General features: G+C 37.4%; 1 protein-coding gene across 5 annotated transcripts in view; it reads left to right on the top strand.

Moving 5' to 3' along the window:
* The window catches only part of cntn5 (contactin 5), a 107063-nt gene that overhangs the window by 15466 nt on the left and 66142 nt on the right, over positions 1-25455 (top strand). For all 5 annotated transcript variants that reach the window (XM_040131461.1, XM_040131460.1, XM_040131464.1 and 2 more), the window contains exon 3: positions 13762-13880. In XM_040131461.1, coding sequence (XP_039987395.1) covers positions 13826-13880 — 55 coding nt within the window. In that variant the 5' untranslated portion in view covers positions 13762-13825. The remainder of the gene's footprint in view (positions 1-13761; positions 13881-25455) is intronic.

Raw genomic sequence — 25455 nt, 5'->3', positions numbered from 1 at the left:
ACAGTGATGGATTTTAACAGCATCAGACAATGCATGTTATGGTTTATGGAATGCGTCTTGTTTTTACTGCAATCACAATCCCAACAATCAGTAACTATCAGACTGCAAGCGAGTTCCAGAGAATTTCCAAATGATCAGAAAACCTCTTTCAGTAACTTAATAAGAGAGTAATATTAAGGTTAAAAAAAAATGTCTGTGTGCTTACAGTTCCTCTTAACCCATTTTCCAACTCATCTCAGCTTGCCCTGATTTCCTCCACATAACTTCATGTATGTATGCCACTTCAAACCGTAGCACCTTGCTCACTGGGCTTTGAAGTGTCAGTGTCTTCTCATATTCAGTCTTCTCTAAGGACACACAAGCATTTCAGGCACATACTTCATGCTCACTTCTTCATCACGCCAGCCATCACAGGCTGCACATGTAATTTTACCACTGTGAAAGGTGCTGGCTCCATTCAGGTGTGCTCTATCTCATGGTGAAGGCTATAATTGCCTGTGCTGCTCTTCCCTTTGGTAATTGTCTTTTGATTGAGGTCATCAGGACAATTAAAACCATTGAGGGGTGAAAAAAGGCAGCGAGAGACTTGAGACGGCTATGCTAGGTGGTAGAGAGACTGAACAAAAAGTACAGAGGAGATAATTATGCATGGTGAGACCCACTGAAGTCAGGGTAGGACATTGTACAGAAGCGTTTTAACGTTTTATCACAATTATATAACTTTTTAAAAAAAAAATTTTTTTTTTAATCTTTTGTCAGTAACAGAAGGAGGGTGTAATCAGTGACCATGGGAGCTTAATTCTCTGTTTTTTAAGAAGTTGTGCAGTATGTCTGTTAGGTAATGAATTCACTTTAACCTCAGTATGAAGGGTACAAGGTCATTGTACTTCATATAAACGTAAACAACTATGTGCCGAAGGCTGAGACTAAATTAATGTGAATTTGTGATGTCCATCTAAAATACAACATAGAGTTGCTTTGTTGACAAACTGCTCTAACCGAGCACTAATGGCAACATCCACTTCTTCTCTAAAATCTGGAAAAAAAACTATTTGCCAGGGGACCAGGTAGAGGACGGGATAATGGTGAATGTTTGGGGAACTTTCTCATGATGGTGCATCAAAACAAAACTGGAGATACGATTTCTCTTATTTGATGTGGGGCCCCTTAGGCAAATCATTGTAATTTTGTGAAATAGTGTTTTTTAAGAATAAGACACATCACTCAGCCAAGTTTTGTCAAAATTGGGCCAGTAGTTTCTGGGATCTCGCCTGTGAAGAAGGAGATAGAGATGGATAAACCATTCAAATAATGAATAGGAAACTGTTTCTGAGCGTTCACAAATCATCTGCCTCAACCGTAACAATCAGTTGAATGTCAGGCATGAGGCCAGAGTGTGAAAATATGCACTCATCCCCAGGAATTCCACCTGTACTGTGTGACATTCACATTTCATTTTTTAAATTTTTTTAATCTACACCAGCCATTCTCTGTGAATGTGTACCACTGAAGCGTGGGCAGAACAAAGTTGTTTCTTATGTCTCTGTGTGAGAAATGGCGGTGGATCTACACTAATGCACACTAAGTAGTCTCACGGAGTATGATTAACTTCTTACAGGGCTGAAGTTTTGTGGTTTTGTTGTTGTGATCACTTTATTACAAGGCTACCAAAAAATAACCTTAATTGTCGCTGTTTTAGGCAATACTAGCGATCATTCAGCTTGCAATTTCATTCCAAATTTAGAGGTTTTGAGGCATGGCTTGACACAAACTTCTAGACATCCTTTCCAGCTGAACGGATGGTTAAGCATCAAAAATAGCAGCGAGCAGATACATGAATATACCAATTGAAAGCCACTCACTGAGACTTTACAGCATGGCACTGATGCTTATTACACTGCATATTTCCTAAAGACCAAATAATTAACTCAAGTGTTTAGCCCAATTACATTTTCATTACCCGTTTGGATAACCATCAGTGACCCTATTTTAATAGACATCATCCCTGGAGTTGGTTTGAGGATAGTTAGAAGGGGTATGGCCTGTCTTCACACTCACAAGGGATTGAGTGTGAATTACTAAAAGGCTTCAGGTGGGAAGATGTAAACTCTCTAGGCGATGCTGATAGCCAGTATTGTTCCATACATTGCTTGTATGCCTGTAAACCTCATCAAAGAAAATAACACACTGATAGGAACATTCATGTTGCTCTTGTTAGACTTGTTGGTTTTCTTTTGTATCTTTCTCCCCCAATGTCAGACTGGATAGTAATTGAGACTGAATAGTGAGTAAATGAGGGTTGAAAAGCAGCAATTTAATACGTCTTATATAGAATGCCTGCAAAAGTATATACATGTCAACTAAAAATCTTCTTGACGGGAACGTCTTCTCGAAAAAGAACTTGGATTATGCTATTTGGGTTATTTTGAACAGCAAATTCAGTATCCACAAACACAGTGCCTCCCTAAGCTGTAAATCTGAGCATCAAGACTTGAATCATGATGTTACCAGGTGACCTTTTTAGAGTCGATCCAGTGAGACTGAATTAATGAATGACACTGTTGGCTCAGAGGATTTTTGTTTTAAATATTGCATCCAAATGAGTTTTATTTGAATATAGGGCTTTCAGCTGTGATTCAGAAAATGTCCCCATGTCCCAGTGAAATCACCGTGTGTGCTGTCGTCGTGTCCCTGGAGTTGTGTCGTTATTCACTGTCTAGATGGCAGCTCTAGGATTTATCTCTAGATTTCATCATCACTACAGTCTGACTCTCTGCTTTTCAGTCAAGGATAGACTGTTCATATTTACATTATTAAACTGAGGAGTGCAGTTTTACAAAAATAAAATGTTTGGAAGGTGTATGTCCCTTTCATTGGTCAATTAATGGAATTTAAATGATTGCTGCTTCAGCAACAGTCTGTTACAATCAAAACACACATTTATAAACATCCATGTTTATTTATTTATCCATGTTTGTTATGGTTGGTGAATGCCCTGTGCCAACATAGCTTGCTAGGTATTTTTAGCTACTATTGCCTGCATGTTGTGTCCTCTGGGTTATTTCCTTAGACAAAATATAGATCATCTTGTTGTGTCTGTTTTGTCTAAGTGTGGGGTAGATGCATTTCATTGTTATCTAAAGATGTCATTATGCATATAAGAGCCATATCAGAGAAATCATGAAAACAAATGAATATATGTTCTTCCAGTTGCATGTATTGACAACATGCTTTGCCTCGTTGGAAAATAAAAACTACTAATCACTTTGACTGTAAATTAATTTTTTTATTAAAGTTTTTTTCGATTTTTTTTTTTTTTTTTCTCTAAACTGTTATTGAAATCAGTTGATCAGTAAAGGTGAAGGCTTAAACGTTCTCATACACACGTGCATCTTGATGGATTTTGTGCCTTTAACCTGTTGGCAGTATTACAAAGTTCTTTGAAGCTGTTTGGTTTATATTAAAAAATTCAGCATGTATTGCTATTAGTCCACATGCTTTGAAGACTGCTTCCAGAAGACATGGGTCAAATATTGAATAGACAATGCATCCTTAGCACAGAACATACCTTTATATGTAATAATGTGCTATTATAAATTTGTACATTCTATTTTTTACCACATTTTTATTATACATTCCTGTACAACTTTCCCGTAATCTTTTTTCCACTTTTTCTCTTCACGAAAAAGAAGCAACATTTATCTTATTCTTTATTCACACACAAGGCTATTTCTAAAAGTAGCAACATGTAAACATGACATAAAATGTTGAATGTGTCATTTCCATCCCACTGTGTAGTGTACTGTTCAAGGCAGTTGCAGGAAATTGTCCTCAGATTTTGCTTTCAGAAGTTTGTGTTTGCTCTATGTTAGAGGTTTGGATTAAAGCACATGATTTTAATCTACCTGGGAGGGTTTTAAGTAGAGCCTATGTATGTGACACACTGCGGAATATCGAGATGATGAAAAAAAACTAAAATCGTTGAAAATCTTTTTTTATCTCTGAATTAATTCCATCAAATGGCAATATGTAACCTTTATCATCGATAAATTATGTAACAAATGAATTTCATTTCATCCCCCCCTTTTTTTTTTTTTTTTTTTTTCCAGAAATGGGCATTTCAGTGATTTTTGTTGCGTTTCATTTTCTGGGGGCCAAGGTGAACATTGACTTTGTGTGCAGATTGGCTGCACTGGCTGCATTCACTACCTGCTTCTATAACACTTTTGATGGCTTTATAGATGCTGTTTACCTCTCCCTCTGGCTACATCCCATTTCTAAGCAGACAGCTCATCAAGATGAGTGACAAGTGAAAGAATGGGAACTTGACCAACTGAGGGGGTGGATAGTGGGACAAACGATACACACTACCCGCCTCAAAGCATACTATAGCCTTAATTCTATTTTTAACCTCTTTTATCTAGTAGAGTTGTTCTTTTTCTGCAGTTCTTTTCTCTATATTCTCACAGCTACTTGGTAGTTTGCCAGTATAGGTTTTATTGCTGGCCACTGTATAGGTCCATAGGCACAAATGGAGGTAAAGTGCTTTGCTCAAGGGCATGCTAAGTGGTGTTTGCAGAGGGAGGATAGAGCTCAGTGCAAGTTACTCATCTACATTGTTTTCTTCATCCATATTTTTCCTGCCAGTCCTGCAACTAAAAATGGTGAAAGTGCAATCAAAAGCCCACTTCTCAAACATTCACCATTATCCCCTCCTGCACCTGGTCCCCCTTATCAGTTGTTTTTAAGGGTTTGCTATGGCATCAACACGACTTAGCTAAAGGCTAATCTGAAAAAGATGTGCTAATAACAAAGGGCTTCGTTTGGTCAGAGGAGTGAAACTGTGGTTAAGTAATCCCCGTATTATCATGTTTTAACTTTATCCTCTTGCACTTGGATTAAAACCTCCAATGTGTTACGAGACTCATTTTAAAGAGCTTAGTAGCTTGTATAGGCTGAAAAACAAACATATCTCTGAGCTATGATTGTTGTCTTCTTAACTACGCATTCTAAAAAGATGCCATAATTTTATTGTGTTATAATGCAAAATATTTTTTTTCTGAGAAATGCATATATGGCATAGGACATGTAAAACAGATAATTGCTGCACGAGTTGACTGCTGCTGAAGCTTATCTAGATATATGATTTTCTTACAATAGTGTCCTTGGTGTATGACATAAGACATTTTGATTCAAGGTTAAACAAATTCCAAGGCTTTTACAACACAATAAAAGCAAAAATTACATTAGATCAAGCTCCCTATTAGAAAGCAGTTGCTACGTATAACAGACTACCGTAGCCTTGTGTGCTTTGTGCTCTGAAATAATGTTGCTTTTGTTCGCACTTCAGCAGTGGATGAAGAGTTACACAAGTAAAACGAGGTCTGGAGTTGGGAGAGTAACTTGAAGTGAAAATCCACTCCAGCTCTTGTTTATACACGAAATGTACAGGTGCCTTAACATTTATAGAAGAAAGTGTGTGTGTGAGAAAGGGGATAGAGAGACTCAGTATTGTCATGGTCCCAGTGTCAAATGAAGCTTTTGAAGTAGGTCAAATTGAATATATGCTCGCGAGTGGCTCCTCAAGTGAACCCTGGTATTTTGTCCGCACTACTGCAGCCCACTACACTTGCATGTGGTGCTTTTGTGTCTGGTTCATTCCAGGTCTGTATCCACCTAGAATATAGGTTAATGTGTCTTATTGTCGGCCTAATTAATGATACAATTTCAAATATTTACTGCATTAACATGTATGCGATGTATACAAAAAAATCACATGTTCATTTCAGTATGTCAGACCCTGTATCTGTAATACATCTATATGCCCATGTCTTCAAGTGTCCATGTCACAAAATACACAAATCAAGGAGTAAGCTCAGCAGAATGAGTACGATAGAGAGCAGTGAAGTGTCATTCACTCATTGCCTCTTATACATATTTTTAGGTTGATCATATTCACATGATTACTAAGGAAAAGGCAAGTGGTTGCCTCTGCCACTGCTAACTACTACTTGAGCTGTTGCTATTGATACCATACAGATATTACTATATGTAGAACCATGCTATGACTATCATTACTGTCATTGCCCTTGCATTTAGGAGTTTGAAGAAGAACGAAAAGCTAACCCCATGTAATCTCGTTTTATCGTTTTATTTACTTCATGTATTCCATATAAATTTGATTAAAAAAAACATAGAAAACTCATGAATTAGTAAAATTATATTGCGCAAATGACAGAGAATTTCCTTTGAACTTTTTCTTTCTTTCTTTACTGCATTTGCTGTTGTACAGTGTGTGTGTGTCTGTCTGTGCTGTCAGTAACAAGTACTCTACTAGAATGGCAGTAATTAAATTTCTGGTCTCATCCTTAGATAGACTTACCGTCTTTGATGCACAAGATGTATGCTAATTGGAATTGGTGCCAAGGTGAGATGAGGGAGTGTCAAAACTATAATTACAATCAGGATCAGGGTATATCTGGGTATCACATTTGTCATCATGGCCTCCGCTTACGTATACACAATGATTTGTTTACATCAGCCGCTGGTGTTTCTATTCCGTACACTTCTAGGACTTTCCCAGTTATTAATACACCTCCATGGATCAATGACAACAGCAGATAACAAAGAAGGGAATATAGGAAGGTCGAACGTAGATGGACAAAATCTAAACTTGAAGTTCACCAACTCCATATGAGGGAGCTATTTTTTAAGCTAAACCAGACTAATAAAGATGAGCAAGCTGCCTACTTTTCTGGCGTGATGAATAATAATAAACAGAATCAAAGGTTCTGGTTTAGTACTAGTAACCAGTTTGTTAATCCCTCTCTTCCTTCCATTCCACTGTGAAAACTTCTTACCTTCTTTTTCTGTTGCCAAGACTGATGGTCTGAGGTCCAAATTACCCCTGACTGCTATACCTTCCGTCCCATTCAACCATCCTGTTTACCATCTGATTTTGCTCCCTGCAGATCCTTTAAAACAGTGTAGTTCAGTCCCTGTGATACACTTCCCACAAAATTTTTAAAATCCTTCTTTCCTGTTTTAGCTCCCATTCCCTGCTCTCTATTATCAGCTACTCTCTTCACATTCAGGCCCGTACCTGACTAATTTAAAATTGCAAGTGTTCAGCCACTTCTTGAAAAAAAAACAACAGTAAAAAACAAAAAACAAAAAAGAAACTCTCGACACAGCCCAGTTAAAGATTTATTGACCAAGCTACTCTTTTTATCCAAAATCCTTGAAAAAAATTATTACGGACCAACTACTGAACTGACAAATTTCAATCAAGCTTTCGTCACAAGCATAGTACTGAAACCACATTACTACGAGCGACCAAGGACATTCTTAGGCATGCAGACAAAGGTGAATATTGCTTTCGATACCTTCAATCGTGTTATTTTACCTGATAGGTTAAATAACTGGGTAGGCATTTCTGGTGCACCCTTTCTGGATTTTCTGGTCCCAAAGGACCAATTTAGCAGCCTGTCCACAGCTCAAGGGAAAAAGCTGTTGTTGTTGGTCCATTTGCGGATGGTTCTGAGCCTGCCTGACGGGAGGGTGGTGAACAGGGGGTGTCCGGGGTGTGTGGGGTCTCTCATAATGTCAGAGGTTTATTTGTGGAGACGGGTCGTGTAGATGTCTCTCATGCCGTTTTGAGGACCCGCTGTGGGTCTTTCCTGTTTGCTTTGGTCTAGCTGGAGCACGAGACTGTGCGGCAGTATGTCAGGATGCTCTCTATTGTGCAGGGGTAGAAGTTTTTGGGGGAGTCTATTGTGCCTCAGGGTTCTCAGAAAAGAGGTGCTGTAGGGCCTTCTTGACCATGGTGTGAGGTGTTCAGGCTTGAGGTCAGGTCCTCAGGTATGTGGACTCCTAGGAACTTGAAACCTTCAACCCACTCCACCTCCTCCCTGTTGATGCACAGTCCAGTGTGGTGTATTTTTTTTTTGTTGAGGTGCAGTTACTAAGCTCATCCAGCCCTGTTTTCTTCAGCTAAGAAAAATTGCTAAAATCAGATGCATCTTGTGTTCTACGGATCTCAAACTATTAATATACTGCAATTTTCTTCCATCTTGATTATTTTTATTCCCATTACACATGCCTCAGTCAAGCTGCTTTGAATCGTTTACAACGGGTTCAAAATGCAGCTGCCAGGCTACTAACTAGAACCGTCCATCCCACATTACCCCGTTCTTGCATCTCTTCATTTATTTCCTCTAAATTTTAGAATAAACTACAAGATCCTGCTGCTTACATATAAGGCACTGCATGACGTTGCCCCCCTGTTACATTTCTGATCTCCTGTTACCACTTCTCAAACACTCCAATCCTCAAATCTCGGCCTTTTATCCATCCTCTGCTCCAACTGCAAACAAAATGAGTCATGAGGCAGGGAGCAGGCGAAAGTCCAAAAAACCACCAGACAAGCTAAGCCAAAAACAAACACACAGGGGAACAAAGACAATCTGGCCATGGGGCAAGGGAAACAGGGAAATATATATATATATATATATATATATATATATATATATATATATATATATATATATATATACACACACACACACACACACACACACACACACACACACACACACACACACGGGTTGAACTAACAGGAACACCAGGGGCAGGTAATCAATAGGAGGCAGGTGCGGCTGGTCAAGGGCGGGAAACACACAATGCAGGAAACTGAAATGACAGAACAGGTTAAGTATCAAAATAAAACAGGAAATAATGCATGAACACAGACAAGATATTACAGTTTTAATGGGTTTCTAAAAACCCATCTTAGCAAGCCTTTTTAGACCTCTCTCCCTGTCTTATGTGTTAGTTTGTTTTAATTTGGTCTGTTGCTCACTGTGCTGTGTTTGATATTGTTATTTAATACTTTATTACAATACGTTACATTTTATATTTTTGTGTGTCTGTGTGAAGCACTGTGTAAATATGTTTTAAAAAGTGCTGTATAAATAAATCTTTACTTAATTACTTTATGACTCAGTTTTTGTTGCGTTAGTACCTTGTTAAAAAATAAAAAGGTTCGATCCATTACATCTTTTTGTTTACGCATGAATAGAGAAACAGCATAGCTGTTAAATAATACAAATTTTTGTCAATAATACACAAAATTTCAGTGCTGAATAGCATAGTACGTGTACTACAGCAGTGCCTGTAAAAGTAAAGTAGAGTTTCACACTGCAATGTAAGTGAACAGATCATTCATACAAATTTTAAAAGACTATTACAAGAATATTACCATGCCCCTGTCCTGTATGATGAGAGTATGGGAATGTTATCCGGCTATGTTTGTGACTAGGTTTGTCAAACCTCGGTCTGTAGAACCATGTCTGCATGACATGACAGCAATGAGACCCAAGAGAGGCATCACGTTCAGAACTCTCCGAGCACCTTGTTGCACCCTGTGCATTACCTCATTAATAATCATCTGGCTGAGCTGTGAGCGCCTTGACAGACGTGTGGCAGAATCTAGCTGCGCAGCCCCCTCATGTATTATAGCACACACCTGGAAGAGTTACAGGGACAAGTCACAGAGGAGCCACCTCTTCCAGGGAAAACACGGACATGCACACAGTGTTTCTTGGGTATATGAAGCTCTGGCTGGATGGGTTCCTGTAGTTAAAGCCTGCATAACAGTCTCTGCACGTAGCTAAAAGGGATAGCAGAGTGGCCACATTATGACTTTCAGAGGATATTTAAATTAGGATAATTTTATATATTTAATGGGTGGATTGTGTATTAGTTGTTATGTTTATGCTTTGCTTGTCATTTCCTTACTGTCTTTAATTTCATGTTTCATTGGATTAAATATTTTATATTCCTGCCTAATTGGGCCCACTTTTTCATGCCATTATGCTCTAAAGCCTACAGTATATGCTCTGTATAGGTTTGACTCATGAATTGAAAACGATTCAACCAATTTGTTCTCCAACATATGGTTGACTGGAAAGTGAAAGCTAGTCCACAAATGACATGTCTGGCAGAGTTCTGAGAGACATGGAGCACTCAAGTGAGGTGAACTTTAGGTTGTCTGAGTGAAGTCCCACTTTATTTGATACACACAAGGGATCCATGTTCTCTCAGAATGATAAATACTTGATCGTAGACAAGATATTCATATCCTAAAACCCATTGTGTAATACACGGTAATAATAATAATAAAGTAGTATTTTCACGATAATATGTTCTCTAAACATTTTGTAATTGTATCCACATTTACTGTAAACATGACTGATATTTTGCAGGTTATGTGCAGTACACTTTATTTTGTACCTTTGTGACAATTAATATTAGATTATTTGATACCAATTTTTCACTTTCAATACTGATCCCATAACGATGAGTATCTGTTGATGCTGATTCTTATCCAGTGCTCTTTCCTTTTCTTCCTAAACTGTAAATAAGCCATTACATATTCACTTTGCAAATGTGTGAGCCATGCAACATTTTAGCTTGGTGTGCCACTTTTTGTAAGACAAAACATCAAACTATTCAGCGCACTATAACACTGATGGCTAAGCAGTGTAACTGATTGAATTGTTAATCAGCTGTGTGAGAATGTTATGGGCACTTGCCAGACTTGCCAACTGCACTCTGCCGGAAGTGAAGAGGACTGGGACTAAATTGTGCAAATGTAAAAATTTGACAGGATTTTGTCCCTCAAAAGGGCCAGTTTTACTTATTTTGGACCCATATATGCTCTTATCTTTAATTAACCTTTCATTTAGGAATTCATGATCAAATAACTTCATATCAGCATCAGTTGAAACTGCACCTGCCGCTTAGTTCGTTTTGACTCTGGCTCCGGTTCCCAACTGGGGGCTATTGTGGAAGTTGTCCAGTGAAACATGTACCCAGGGGTTTGATATGACAACAAGCTGACCTGTGCAGCCAAGAATAAATTGAAGTACTGAAAGAAGGGACAGAAAAGGCCTCCTTTCCTGAGGTGATTTGCGTGTTTTAATGCAATAGGCTTCTGCTCATGTTCTACCAAACTGTATGTTCTGTTTTTATGATTTAAGCAAGTGAGATGTAAGGAACGTCACAGTGAGGTGAAGGAGTGCGAGGACCTTTTTCTAAAAAGGAGAGCAGTTTTAACCAGCCTCTGCAGAAAATTGTCTAGACAGTCAACCTTTAGCTATTTAATTCTTTACATCAGTGAACAAAAAGAGTGAAAACCAAGAAATGGCAACATTAAGTCAGTCCCCATTTTTAGTTTTTTAATTTATTTCCAGCTGTAGAGAAAAGGTTTAAATTTACAGCTAAGAATGGCAGATTACATATGGCAAACAAGCAGCAAAAAAGCAGTAAAAACAGCTCACATTAAAAGGAATTTAATGGATAATTGTGTTTATCTCACTTTCTCTCTCTCTCTCTTTATTTCTTTCTGTGTTTCTCTCTCTCTGTCTTTAAATAACAGATAGCCTAATTTCTAAGTCATTAATTGTTTAACCCACTAGTTCTACAGCTGATGCATTCTGGGAGGATAGGGAGCAAATGAGGTGAGGCAAAGACAAGGAGACATAAATGATGAATGTGACACGACTCCTGCTGGATCTGGACATCCTTCCCTCAACCATCAGAGCTGTCTGTGCCACTGCAATAATGATCTAAATGACACAGACAACTTAAATGAAGATGAGAGAGACTGTTAGTGAGATAAGAGAGGAAGAGAGAGAGAGTAACAAGGAGAGGGAGTGTGCATTCAGACACATTCTCAGAGAGTCTGAAAATATCAGATAAATGGAGAAATCTTGGTTTTGTGTGGAGATGGATGGCTCTGAGGGAAAATACCAAGGTCAGCACAACTTACTCTCTTTATGTTGTAAGCCTACACACATCAGCAATGTATCCCATTAGCATTGTTTGCAAATAGAATTCCATCTATAAGTAGAGGAGCAGCGTTTTATACATCATTTTCTCCTGAATATCAGTGAAAGCCCCAGCTTTAGGAATTGTGTGCATTTTATTGGGAACTAACTGCAGTGTGGTATTTATGTTCACATTTTCAATACTGTTAGAACATGAACACAGAAAGTCTAAGACAACAGACAACTTAGTTTGATTGTTACAGAGAAGGCTTTGGGATCAATACATATGGACCAATGGTAGGGGGTCAGTTAATAGGTCAGATAAAGTGATCGTCAGCATATATTAAGCCAGTAGGAAATAACATCCTTGTCACTCCACAAGCAACTCCTACTGTGGTCAGGGCGTGTGCATGGAGGCAGGTGGGACCTGCATGCGTGGGACCTCCTGTGTGTTATTCCTTCCCAGTGAAGGTCCTCGCTTGGAGGGGAAAAGAAGTTTAACCTGTATTCTAACTCAGTGTGCAAGATTTATTAAAATGCAGGCAAACATAGCAACCGTATCGATTCTGTAACTCTTTGATGAAACAAATCCAGCCACAAGTTAAAATAACTAAGAACTTTTAAAAATGGATGGTGGTTTGACAACAGCCTGTCTGTATGGTAGGGCCATGAGAATATGCCCATATTTTTTGGGTCACTTTGTTGTGTTTAAATGCTTATGTAGATGACTGTATTATTTTAGGGAATATCAAGTATCAAGCAAAAGCTACATGAAATATTTGTTCAGAGAATCATTTATTCACAGCAGCAGCCATGGTCTTTAAGCTGCATGCAGCTATTCACATACTATTCACACTCCGTATTTGGAGCACGCTTGTGTCAATTTGATACCAATACTGAATATGGGAAAACTGTGTGTGTGTGTGTGTGTGTGTGTGTGTGTGTATGTGTGTGTTTATTTGTTTGTCAGGAACATACTCGAGAAATCTTCAAATGACTATCTGGGCAACAGCAATAATTTTCATTTGCTGTGGAGTTTAGAAAAATCTTTAACTTAAAAACAAGAACAAACTCTGCAGATCAGTTGTGCAAACACTGAATACTTGCTCTAGTTTTTGTGTAAAGTATCTGAATACATTGGAATTTAATGACAGTTGGTGGAAAAATATATAAAAATTATGTTTTGAATATATATATCTTTTTTTACCATATACTGTATGTTCTATAAATACCAAGAAATACAAAGACTCTGTTGAAGCTATAGAGTGCACAATGAGATCACAAGAAAAAGTGTAACCCTTTGTATTATTTTACATGAAATAGTGGAGTGGTGGTAAGCTTGTCATGTGCAACTCTGCTCTGCGGCACATTGTTCGATATCAACATTGCTGTGATCATGAAACAAGAAATCAAATGCAGAGATGTCTTTTAGTGAGATTAACTCAGTGATTTGGACAGTTGTAGAGTTCTGCAGTGTGCTTATGAATGGAGGTGATAGACTAAGTGATGATGGTCTTTCAAAATGAATTGATGCAAACAGTTTCTATTACGTCATCAGGGGGGCGTTTACAGGCAGTGTTGCCAACTTAGCGTCTTTATCATTAGATTTAAAGACTTTTCAGACCCCTTTTAGCGACTTTCTGTCAAAAAGGCAACAAATCTAGGGACTTTTTGGACAAACCTTAGCTACTCTTCATAGAAGAGAGTCGCCAGCATTGCCCCACCAGCATGAGGTCGGGCTTTCCCTACACAGGCACACCATTCTAAGCGTCCAATTCAGTTGAATTAGACGGCTGATATAGACGTGAATGAGCTTCTAACTTTCTCCCTGTTTTACGGCTTTCAACTACGTCCTCAATTTGCACATTAATCATACGCCATTCAGCCATATACTAGATTTGACCTTGTCTTGTTTTCTCTCTGTTTGCAGGCACAGCTTTAATGAAGAAGCAGACCTGCTAACATTCTTGCAGAAGGGACCCTCTTCAACAAGTATGGGGTCACCATGGAAACCATTTCTCCTCCTGTCTGTCATCAGTGGCCTTTCAGGTAAGAAATTCAAAAGGTAGTGTTCAGAGATGATAGTAAGAAACAGTTGTACTGAATAATCTTTATAAGCACTGATATTAGAAGAAATGGTACACACTGTACACACTGAGATCTACTGTAATGGCACGGCAATTGTAAATGTGACACAGCTGGGCGAATCATAATTTATGGATGTGAGAGGGGGCTTGTGTCTTTTCACACTTGGAGAGGAGGAATTCACATCTTCGAAATAATGAATTTTCGCATTTAAATCGGAGGAAAAAGTGGAGACACCATGGCTCATTGAGCATTCCAATTCTCTTTGAGTCTCAGAGATTTGACAGTGTTATTCCACACCGTTTCAGTAAAGGTCTATGGTGGCAGCAGGAACACTCAGAAAAAGCATCAGCCAGTGATAAGGCCACATTTCTACCGTAGATTTACAGTCCAAACTATTTGAATGACATAATTTGAATAGCAGGATTAATTGGCCCCAGCATGTATTACCTGACAAATACTTTCCTACTTACTAAAGTAAATACTTTAATACATTTGTGTACATGCATACTTATCAAAAGCACAATTTTAAGTATATCAATTTTCTCAGGAAAAACAACCATTTTCAATTTTCTATTTTGAAAGTTTATTTCCAGGGGGAATGAATGAGGACTTCTCAATGAGCTTTTATAGTGCTTCCTGAATATCTTTCAGTAATGTGGCTTTGCAGTGGTTTGGATGTATTTCATGTATATTTATGATGTACCTTGTTACATTTTCGATGTATAGCACTTTATAAAGTTTTTTGATTTTAATTAAAGTGTTTTTAAAGTAGGACTGTGCCACATCCAATAGGTACATTTTTTTGGCAAGGCCTCTACCGTAGAAATTTAAGTATCACGTCAAAAAGTCAAAAATAAGTGGTTTGGGAAAAAAGTAAAAACTTATTTCCTAACCACTTTTCCTTGACCTCGGTGGAAAACATCATGAGGTCAAGGGAAGATGTGAAGGAAAATTCATAAGGACTTAGGAAAGGACCAACAAGGTGCTAAGAGAATGCGACTGCACTTACACTTAGCTATTTAATTATGCGACGTCGGATTGATGTGGGTCTGCTTGGTCAAACTACAATGTTCTGAAGGTGGACTACGAAAAGCACATCTTAGATGATTCTCCCCATGCGTTCTTACCTTGTTGTGTAATGCAGGCTACATAAAGTGGGACAACTTCATTACCAAGGTTGGAATTGAAATAAAAAAAGGAATATAGGCTACTAGTCACAAAAGTGATGGTTATCACATTGAGAATGGTTGCTCACGGACACCCTCCTGTCCACTCCTATTTATCGACATGCATCCCAATTAGTATGATTGTATGAAAACAGTTGTTAAATTTATGCAAGATAGGTGTAACACATTGGACCTACAAATCTACTATTATACATATCATCATTCTTAAATTTTAAACATGTTGAATTAAAAAACATCATCTGGCTAAAACGTTTCATATCCCTTTTTCTTGAAAGACAGACAGAAGGACCAAACCAGTATTTTTCCTTTAATACTTTAACTACATTTTGCTGCTAATACTTATGTACTTTTACTTATAATTGTATTTTTACATTGCTGGTACTTTTTTGGTACTTTTAGTTAAGTAGAGGAGCTGAATATTTCTCAAAACACTTGATACACATGTAGCCGAAGAGAGGATCCAATTTAACTCTTTCCTTTATTAAGGCGAGGGTTTCAGCATCAGTGACTGAAGAACAAACAATTAATGGTATTCGTTTAGGCTCTCAAAACAACAACGCTTAAATTTAGATATATAACTAATGCAAACTGAGCATAGGTTATGCTACGACATTAACCTTGATAATTTTACGACAGCAGCGTAATGTTCATAGTTCGCCTATGGGTATAAAATTGTCTAAAGTTAATAAGTAACAGTAATTTACATGATAATCTGCGTCCCTTGTGGGGCATGATCTTTTTGCTGTGCAGCCTGGGACAATGATCGGCCTGAAGCCACACAACCATATGCCCAACCCATCATTGTAGAAGTCCCATTGGCTGATATGTATGTGGATGCATATCTTTGGTTGTTTGGGAATTTTTCTGCTTTTTTGTCTATAGTATGTTTTATTATGACCCTGATGAAGGCCAAAAGCCGAAATGCGTTGGTCTGACAATAAAGTTGTTCCTAACTACTGCAGGTGTTGTTTGGGGTTTTGAGCTCTATAGACTTTTTCGCTTCTCCATGCACCTTGGAAGTAGTTGAAGTTGTGCCATCAACCATTCCTCTGCTTCTACAGTGCTTTTAGTGTGCTTTTATGCAAAAATGCACTAGCATATCTTTACTAGTGCACTTAGCAGTGAGTGTACAATTTTAAGTTCCAGATCAATTGTCTCCCGTGATAAGTCTAGAGCATGTGTTTGTCTTCTTGTTAAATTATACTGTTAAATGGAATCAACTGTTTCTTAACTTTTGAGTCTTGTCTCTAGGGACTGTTAGACTCTGAATAAACTGTGGACATTTTTAGAAGAGAGAGACTGGATTTTTAAAAAAATATATGTTCAATATAATGCTTTGGATAAGCAAACTGCCACAAGTGCTGCAAATAAAAAGAAGTAAACAAGAGGTCGGAGCAAATTTCCAAACAGACATCATTTGGATAGACTAACCACATATTTGAAATCTAAATTATCCCTTTCTCACCTGAACAAACATCAAAACTTAATTAAGGATTAGGTTAGGTTAGGATGGGCAGGCAAAAGTGTTTGTAATGTTGCTGCTTATCCAAATCGAGCTCATCGAGCAGTTGTTGTTGAATATGTTTTCCCTGTCTGTATGGGTTTTTGCATTTCTTGCTTTTCTGAATTTGGGGATTTTAAGAATGACTTAAAAAGATACAGACAAAGACAGTAAAAACAAAAATTTCAGCAATGGGCAATGACTATTAAAAGCATTTCCGACCAACACAAGCACTTAAGAAATCTCTCCGAAATGGTTCATTTGTCGTGGGTGTCTATCTGGTTTATGTGAGATGAACGCAAAGGCCGTGACTGCTACAGTAGGTTCTGTTGTTGTTGCAAACATCATGAACAAAGAAATAGGAATGCTGGATGGAGAATCAACAGACTCTGGTATTAATGTCATTATCGGTATTTCATAACTATGTGTATTATTATATGTATAAAGTTGTTAACATGATGTGTATAGTTCAGTGTTGGTTCTAAACTCTCGTTTAACAGAAAGTAGCAGTTTGTTGAAATTTCTAAGAACTGGACACCCAAACCATACTGTTAAACTCACCCCAACTCCAACCAGGCACTATTTCTAACCTGAACACACGCATAATCGTGTTACATGCTGCTATTCATCTTATTGTGAGTTTCATCACAAGCTAAATGTACTTTTTTTAGAGATACTTAATAGTAACTTAAACCTCAGCATTCTTAAGTAACTTCAGAAAAAGAATACATGAAAACATGTAGCTTGAGCTACAGTTTAAATTAACTAAACATTACATATGAAAAGAAGCTGTTATTGAAAAGCTGGAGGTTTTCTGTTTAGCAAGACTTCAATTCATCAAGTTTATAAACAGGGATTTAATCGCTTGTGCAGTTAATTTGTTTCGGCTGAGTCAATTCTCTCCATTGATTTTTGATCTCAGGATTTGGTTCTTTGGGTAATTTTGGTGCATATAGTTGGCAGAAATTGCACTGCTCGTTCATTATAGGTATCTCAGCCCAACAGACTCCTGTTGTCTTACTGCTTTGCAAAATAATTGCCTCTCCGAAAAAATGGGGTAGGGTCTTTCTCAGAGGCCTTTCTTAGGCTTTACTGTGAAATTGATTTTTCCACCTTTATATTCCATGCTCATTTAGAGAGAAATATGTGACCATGCCTACTTTTGTCTTAACCAAAATTGCTATTTCAGCCATCAAAGGTAACAATATTTAAATTTTCTGGAACACAACCAATTAAAATGTTCAAAAAGTTTCAGACAAACTGCATGCAAGCTTGTGAATTCAGCCTCCTGTTTAGTACACTTTGTATCTTAATGGCATTACAGGAAAGGAAAGACTCTTTTGGGTGCACTGTTCATGTTTTTTTTACATTTAGTCAATAATCTTAATATGCAAATTCACAGACTGCAAGTTATTAACCTTTCAGCAATGATGATGTCACAAAATAATTTCCATTGGATGAACACGAAATTATAGTCACATTAGTGTTCACATTAGCATACTGTAAATGCAGTTTTATACTCAGTTTTATATTATGGCCCAGTTTTTCACTGCTACTTCCAAGTACAGTAGACAAAATACATATACGGCCTAGGTTTTTAGGCACACAGTTAGTGTTAGGTATATGTAACACATACTTAATGAAACTTGTTGTTTTGGATTTGGAATAAAACTACATGCTCGTCCACCGAGAGCAACTTTTTTTTTCTCTCCACACATACAGGTGAAACTGTTTTTATTGAGCTAATCAATTTGCAGTCCTGAACATCTGAAACTTAGTAGAAACAAAAGTAAAAATTAAACTAATCTGATATACTAATATTTTTTTTTTTTATTTAATGGAAAATAGAACATATCCACATAGATATACAGAGAATGCATTCTTGTTTCACCCACATTGATGATCACAATATTTCCCGTACGTACTGCATAATCCCATTTGTCCATTTTTACAATTCTGGTCTGCATTTTTCCTGTATAAATTCTTGTATTTTTGTTAAATGAGTGGGCAAGGAAATATAACACAATGTAGACAAATTAAATTTTATGGGCATCACATAAAAACCCAGAAAAGAAGATACACACTATACATCACTATTGTCCTCAGGCATATTGTTTTCTTGTAACAAACAATGACAGGTCTTTACTTTTGTTTGTTGTCTTTGTTCTTCAGCCTTGGGAGAAATTTCTGAGTTCATTCCTGTTTGCCTGTTTTAGAGGGATGACTCTCAGTGAACTGTTATCAGATCTCCTGAAGGAACTTGTAGTTCCTGTCATCATCCATCCACACATTAACAGCCGAGCATTACCTTATCAATAACTGAAATCAAATTAGTGAGATTAGTGTTGCACATTTTGTCTGTAAACTGAGATGAAAAACAAAATGTTACATATAAAAAACAAAAACAACAAAACACCCCCTTGTTGAATGGCCAGTCTGCATATTGCAAATTGAGTGAGAGCTGTTATTTTTACCCGATAATTACTTGACTAATGACGGTCCATAGGCAACAAAGAAAATACATAAAAGTAGTGGTTTTCCACTTTAGTCAGAACGGTACTGAGAGCTGAGCATGCTTTTACCACTCACAACTATTAGAAATATGTTACATTTTAAAAGTGCCGCACTTCAAACTGGTTTTCAGTATTATCAGCAGCAGGAGCCATGAGCAGCCATTCCCAGAGGTGTGATGCAGTCTTTGTCTATTATGATACTTTTGACATGATGGCTTGTGTAATGGATTATTGACCTACTGTTCTCTCTGAATATTCTGAAAATGCTCACTTTGAAAACAATAGTTACTGTCTTTTATTTCATTTTCCTCTGTACCTGGCTCCACAGCCCAGTCCTTTTTCATTCCATAGATATTTAAATCATGCAGAAGCAGGGAGGGCAGCGCAATTCTATTTCTCACATGTTTAAAAGTGGGCTTGGCAGGCATGATGTCTGGGGCCATTTTTTCCTCCTGTCAGTCTGCCTGTGATAGAAATACAATGTTGCTTGGAGTGTTAAGTGTGGAATGGTAATTCAGCGGTACCTCATCTTACTCTGAGGTATCTCAATATTTAAAGTGGTTGCGGGGAATATAGATGTGTAGTGCTGTATAAGTGATGCATGAAGTCATTTTCACCAAGGGCAAAAGAGTCATGCACCAGAAATATGGTTGGGTATGTGGAAATGGATGAGTATTTGCATGCACTACACAGGGCTGGACCATGCATTGAATATATTGCTGTGATTGTATACCTTGAAAAATAAACATTAAAATATGGAGCTTTGTTAAAAGTCACCTCCAAGCCACAGAGGTCAACTTCATTTCCCAATGCCCTTACTAACCACATGGCATATGCCTGTCACTGCCAATGAAAATAATCTAATATTTATATAGAGCTATAATCACTATTCACAATCCTGCTGGTTATTAACTTTGTACAGCTAAACTGTACTGAAAGCAAGAACTCTATTTTTGGTCCCACCATCGGGGAGTGATGGAATTTCTCCAACTGGCAGGAGAACATGAGAAGTGACAGCCTCTCTTACACTCACAACTTAAGCCCAGGAAATGAAAGAAAAAAAGAACAAAAAAAAAAAAACTAATTGTTGAATTCTGTTAGCATGAGAAGTTGAGCACAGCGTTCAAGTCTTGGCAGTCAAGCTTCTCTGGTGTGTACAGTGATCAACACTATAATCAGTACTCAGGGATTTGAATTTGGCATTTCAGAGTACACAAGTACATACAATGCGTCTGTGTGCTGATGCCAAAGAATGTGAAATAAGAGTCTTGCTATCATGTTCCAAATAGCCCTCAAGCCAATTAGAAAAGTTTGTTGTCATTTGTTTAATATTTTAGATACAGAAAACATGTACAACCTTTAATTTTGTAACATTTTACTGCAGGATTATGTTGTATCTCCAAATAAGGGCTTTAAATAATAAATAAAATAATAATAATAAAAATAATAATAATAAAAATAATAATAAAAATAATAATAATAAAAAACTAATATATATTATTTATATATATATGTGTGTGTGTATATATATATATATATATATATATATATATATATATGTGTATAAGTGTGTGTGTGTGTGTGTGTGTGTGTGTGTGTGTGTGTGTGTGTATGTATATTATCAGTAAAAACGGAGCATGCTGGACAGAGACTGCCACACTTCCAATTAGGAGGCACGACACCTTTAATACCATACATCATACAGCACCACAGCGGTTTCATCATTACTCTGGCAAGGTTGAAGCAATTCATACAATCCACATAGTACACCAAGGATCAGGAAAAAAAGACTGGGTTTTAGTAAGCAGTCCGCTGTGATAGGAGGTGCAGTGAGGTTGCATATGATGAAGGGTTTGTTCTATCTGTAATGATATTACACTGAATAAATGGTCTCAAGACTAATCAGCTTCAGTCAATATAATCTCCCTGTGAAGGTCTTCATTAATCTTGCAGGCTATGGCTAATCATGTCCGTCTACTTGAGCCCCCCACGAGCGTCTCACCTACTTACTGTATGTTATTCTAATTAATTTTTCACACCACAGTCTAGAGGCTGCAGACAAGGCCAAGACTCGCACATTGCCGTCTGTGCAGTGTCAACCCAATGACCTAACACAAGTAGATCTTATAGAAGTACTAGATGTAAATCTAATACAACAGTTTCTCAGCATCTCCCCAGTCCACCTTTCCCCAGGTCTCCCTTCTTTTCACTTGAAGCATGTCCTTCTCTTTTAGCCTCAACTTTACCTCTGTTGTTGGTTTTTTTGCATGTTAAGTGCCTTGTCTCAAAGCCATGTACGTTTCCTCAGTTGGTCCTACTGCATAATAACTTTATTAAATGCAGAATTATTATACCATATCGCAAGGTGGTCTCCATTAAACTAAACCCACAGCCCAACATACATATGATAATAAGGACAAGGTAACAATAACGTTTGGCTTTTTGTTCTTTGTTCAAGTATAAAATGGCAGTTGTCTCCTTTGTTGATGTTATCATGATGGTGGTGTTAAGACCTGAAACGATAACCAATGGCATTGCTCTAGAGCTCTCAGAAATGCAGCAGGTGCAGCCCTTTCAACAACAATGAGTGTTTCTGATTTTGCACCCTCTGAACGATAGGGAGCAGAGGGATCTGTAAGGGTCATTGCTTTTATCAGATGAAGGTGACAGCTGACAAGAGCAAGTGCCTGTCGGCTTTAGTAGTCAAACAAACAAAAGAGACTTTTTTTTTTAAGTATGCTGTATTCGTTGGGATTTAGTCCCCGCCTGGAATGTTATTTTCCTGGGAAAGGGAACGAGACCTTTTATAACTTGCAGTTGAAAGAACAGTATGCAAAACGTATAGGCTCTTATTGACAGAATATCCCTGTAACCTATTTATAATCCTTCACAAGTATGAGGATAGATGTATAAGCAAACGCTCATGAAATAAGACTTTCAAAGAAGGCCATTTTATGGTCTTATATCACACAAAGGGAAATAGCAGGCCATTGCCACTTAAAGTTCTATACAGTTCTTCAAGATTCCCTCATGAATTAAATTGATATTGTTTGGGTGCACCCTGAAATCCTATTAATTTTGAGTGCTTACATTGACAAAACCATACACATGCAACATATTCGATTTGTTTATTTTTTGTGCTGATTTATAAGTAAACAGCTGATTGAAAAATGTCAGAAATAAATATCCCCCAATTACCATTTTCTTTATTTGGAGTCAACCTTGCAGTCAAGATTTGTCACTGGCTTTCCAGTTTATTACTGTAGGGACACTTAGCTACATATATTACACCCTCCCAGTAGTCCACATACACTGACAGTAGTAGGGGATGGAAAAAGTATTAGGAATTCCTTTCATTGTTATGCGATACAATCAAGCAACACTGCCAAAATACAGCCTTCAAAATGATCAGTGAGTTAAACCAGTACCTCTCTGACACTGTGGCAAAAGAACTGAATATGTCAGAATTGTGACAGCCTAACCACAAAGTCATGTTTGTGTTAAAGAACATCATAGTGTGGCTCAAGCACTTTGATTACTATGCTAAAATCCTGTGCTGTCTATAACTGCTGTTTTTGTTCGATTCACTTTCCGTTGTCCAGTACTGCTAAAGGCTGGGAATCTCCAGGTACCTCACAATTTGATTTGGATTCAGGGTGCTGTGACTTAATTACAAACTGATTTCTGATGTGTCTTTATGCATCTCAATCTCTGGTTACCATTTGTTACTTCATAACCACATTCGCAGTAACAGTGACTATTTTGAATCACAAATAAAGACTGATGAATTTCCTCATATTATCATGAGAGAAGTATGCCAACTGGCATTGACATGATAGGGCATGTCTACCTGTAGATCTCACATTTAGTTAGAGAAATTAGGCTTTTGTCTTGACAGTATTTTGAACTTTAATTTAAATTAAGTCAGTGCAACTGTCATCTTTTAACAGAATCAGCTTATTTTATCGCAAGGTATTTCCTTGTCATCGCTGGCTGCTTTTCTCAACCACATTGCAACTGTCACAGAACAGTGGTCAGTCGGAGAGATGCTGAGTTGTGCTCAGTCATATCTAAACTTACGTAACAAACTGACTTAAGTCCAGTCTGCTGCTTACAGCTTGGTCCCAGTCTGATAAAAAGCTGTAGATTCTGTTCTGAACTCAGCTTTGTTATTAAAAGAAAAAAAAAAAAAATCATTATGAGAAATAGGATAAGTGGGACTTCATCCACTAAGCATCAGCTGTCCAAGTCTCACGATCCAGATGTGCATGGCAGCCATAGAAAGGTTTGTTTTTAAAAATGACTTAAAAGGACAATAAAATAGTTATCAATTAAGCATTAATTTGCAATGATACAATTCCATTTTTCATATGATATGATCAGAGTATATCGATGGCATTAATTTCCTTGATGGTGCACATAGCACCATACCAAAGAGTAGGCTTGTTACCTCCCTCATTTCTTTCAAAATTGACTTCACAACAAAGTAACAGAGGCGAGTTGGCAACTGAAGCTTAGGAAACTTTTTAAATTCCTGTGATGGAGTTTTGTGTGTCAGTGCTGAATTGTTCAAGAGAGATTTGTGAAGTTTCTAAAAATCGGATCATCTTCTTCATCATAATATTGCTTCATATAATTGACTGTTAATTTTTAAACAGCCTAAAATAGTGGACCTAAATTACTGTATATAGGAGGGACAAAACTGGCTAAACAGAATCATACAATAGGTGCAAAAGCATGAAAGACCAGGCAGTGGATCATCTTTATAATGCCCAGGAAGTCTTCACAAAACAATGCAATAAATAAATAAAAATTGTGTCAAAAACATTTGCAATACAAATGATGACAAATCAATAAAACATGGAATAAAATGAAGAGGCATTGAACCCAGTAATTGCTGGTAAATGCAAACACTCAAAAACATGGCCTTTGAGAAATGACATAAAATCATTGAGCATTTTTCCGAGACTTATTAGATGTTAGAAAACCAATTGTTCAGGAAAACTATTGTTCAGCATCTTTGATTTGAGCACCTTGATTTGAAATGATTGCTATTGCACGTTAAATGTATGTTAAATATCACAAAATATGCTAATATACACAACATACATATTCAATGATTAAGGCAATATTCAGTCATGGGGCTAGTGAAATAGGTGTGTTAGTCTTTGAAACCGTGTTACTTTTTGTCTTACCACCTTGAGTTAACATGGTTTTTAACTTTTCCACCTGCCAAAGGAACATTTTGAGAAGAAGTGGAAGGCTCTGCATTGTTCAGCCAACTGTGGGCATCAGCAGTGGGAATTTGGTTTGAGCTGATTCTCAGCAAGATAGATGACTGACTACCAACCAACTACCAATTTTCAAACTCACAATATCTTTTAATTTTTTTGGAGTTCCATATCCTGCTTCTCCCCAGAATAAGTGATCATTAATTGCCTACTCTCGTTTGTAGATCGCAGTGTTTTTGCAGCTGACAAGTCCCCAAAGGCACATAAATATTTCTTAGTTTTGTTCACTTTTTTCATACCACTTTGTCGTGTAGTGCAAATCACTCCCCACTCCCCTTTGCAGAACTCTGATTAGACTGTTTCTGAGCTTCAGGCTTCTAGTTTTTTGCATCTTAGTTTTTCAGCATTATAACCACACAGCAATGATTCCACATTATCAGTAATTTCAACTATTTATTGTAGCTATATTGTACAGTTGCTTTGGAAAATATGTATTGATGATCATCTTTCGTAGGGAAACTAATTGTGTGAGTAATCTTGAGTTGTTATATTAATAGTAAAAGAAAACACAATGGGAAATTTCCCTACATAAAGTGGATTGAATTCCTCAAAAGTAAAGCAGTGGAAGAATACGGTGACAGCAATGACTAGTGACAGTCTCAACTGAAGTTTACATTTCAGAGCGGATGTTATTCTGAACCCCCATGGACTCCTTTACTTTAAAGGAAGCCGTTTCCCTCCTGTTATGTTACACTCACCATTTTATTCAATTTAAGACTTTGATGACAGTGATTTCCAAAATATGCAATGTATTTGGGGTACCTTGTAAGAAGTGCATGTTTTCACCTAAGGCATCATAAGTACCTTTACAGAGTGCCTCTAATGGCTGCTAGATGCTCCAGAAAAAGACTGACAGTATGTAAGTAAAAGGGGAAGGACTCTTAGCATCATTCTAGAAATAGAGAATAAAAAGGTTTTCACAAAAGAAGCTGGAGTCTTTATTGGAAATTTAACATCTTTGTAACAGGTGTCTTGGTGGTGATATGGAAAATTATTGCTCCATTGAGTGGATAATAAGTCTTTGAGAGAAATAGATGTGGTCAC

Source organism: Xiphias gladius, chromosome 7, assembly GCF_016859285.1.
Source record: "Xiphias gladius isolate SHS-SW01 ecotype Sanya breed wild chromosome 7, ASM1685928v1, whole genome shotgun sequence".
NCBI classification, from domain to species: Eukaryota; Metazoa; Chordata; class Actinopteri; order Istiophoriformes; family Xiphiidae; genus Xiphias; species Xiphias gladius.
The sequence above is the reverse complement of the archived record's forward strand: the minus strand, read 5'-3'. Positions and strand labels throughout refer to the sequence as shown.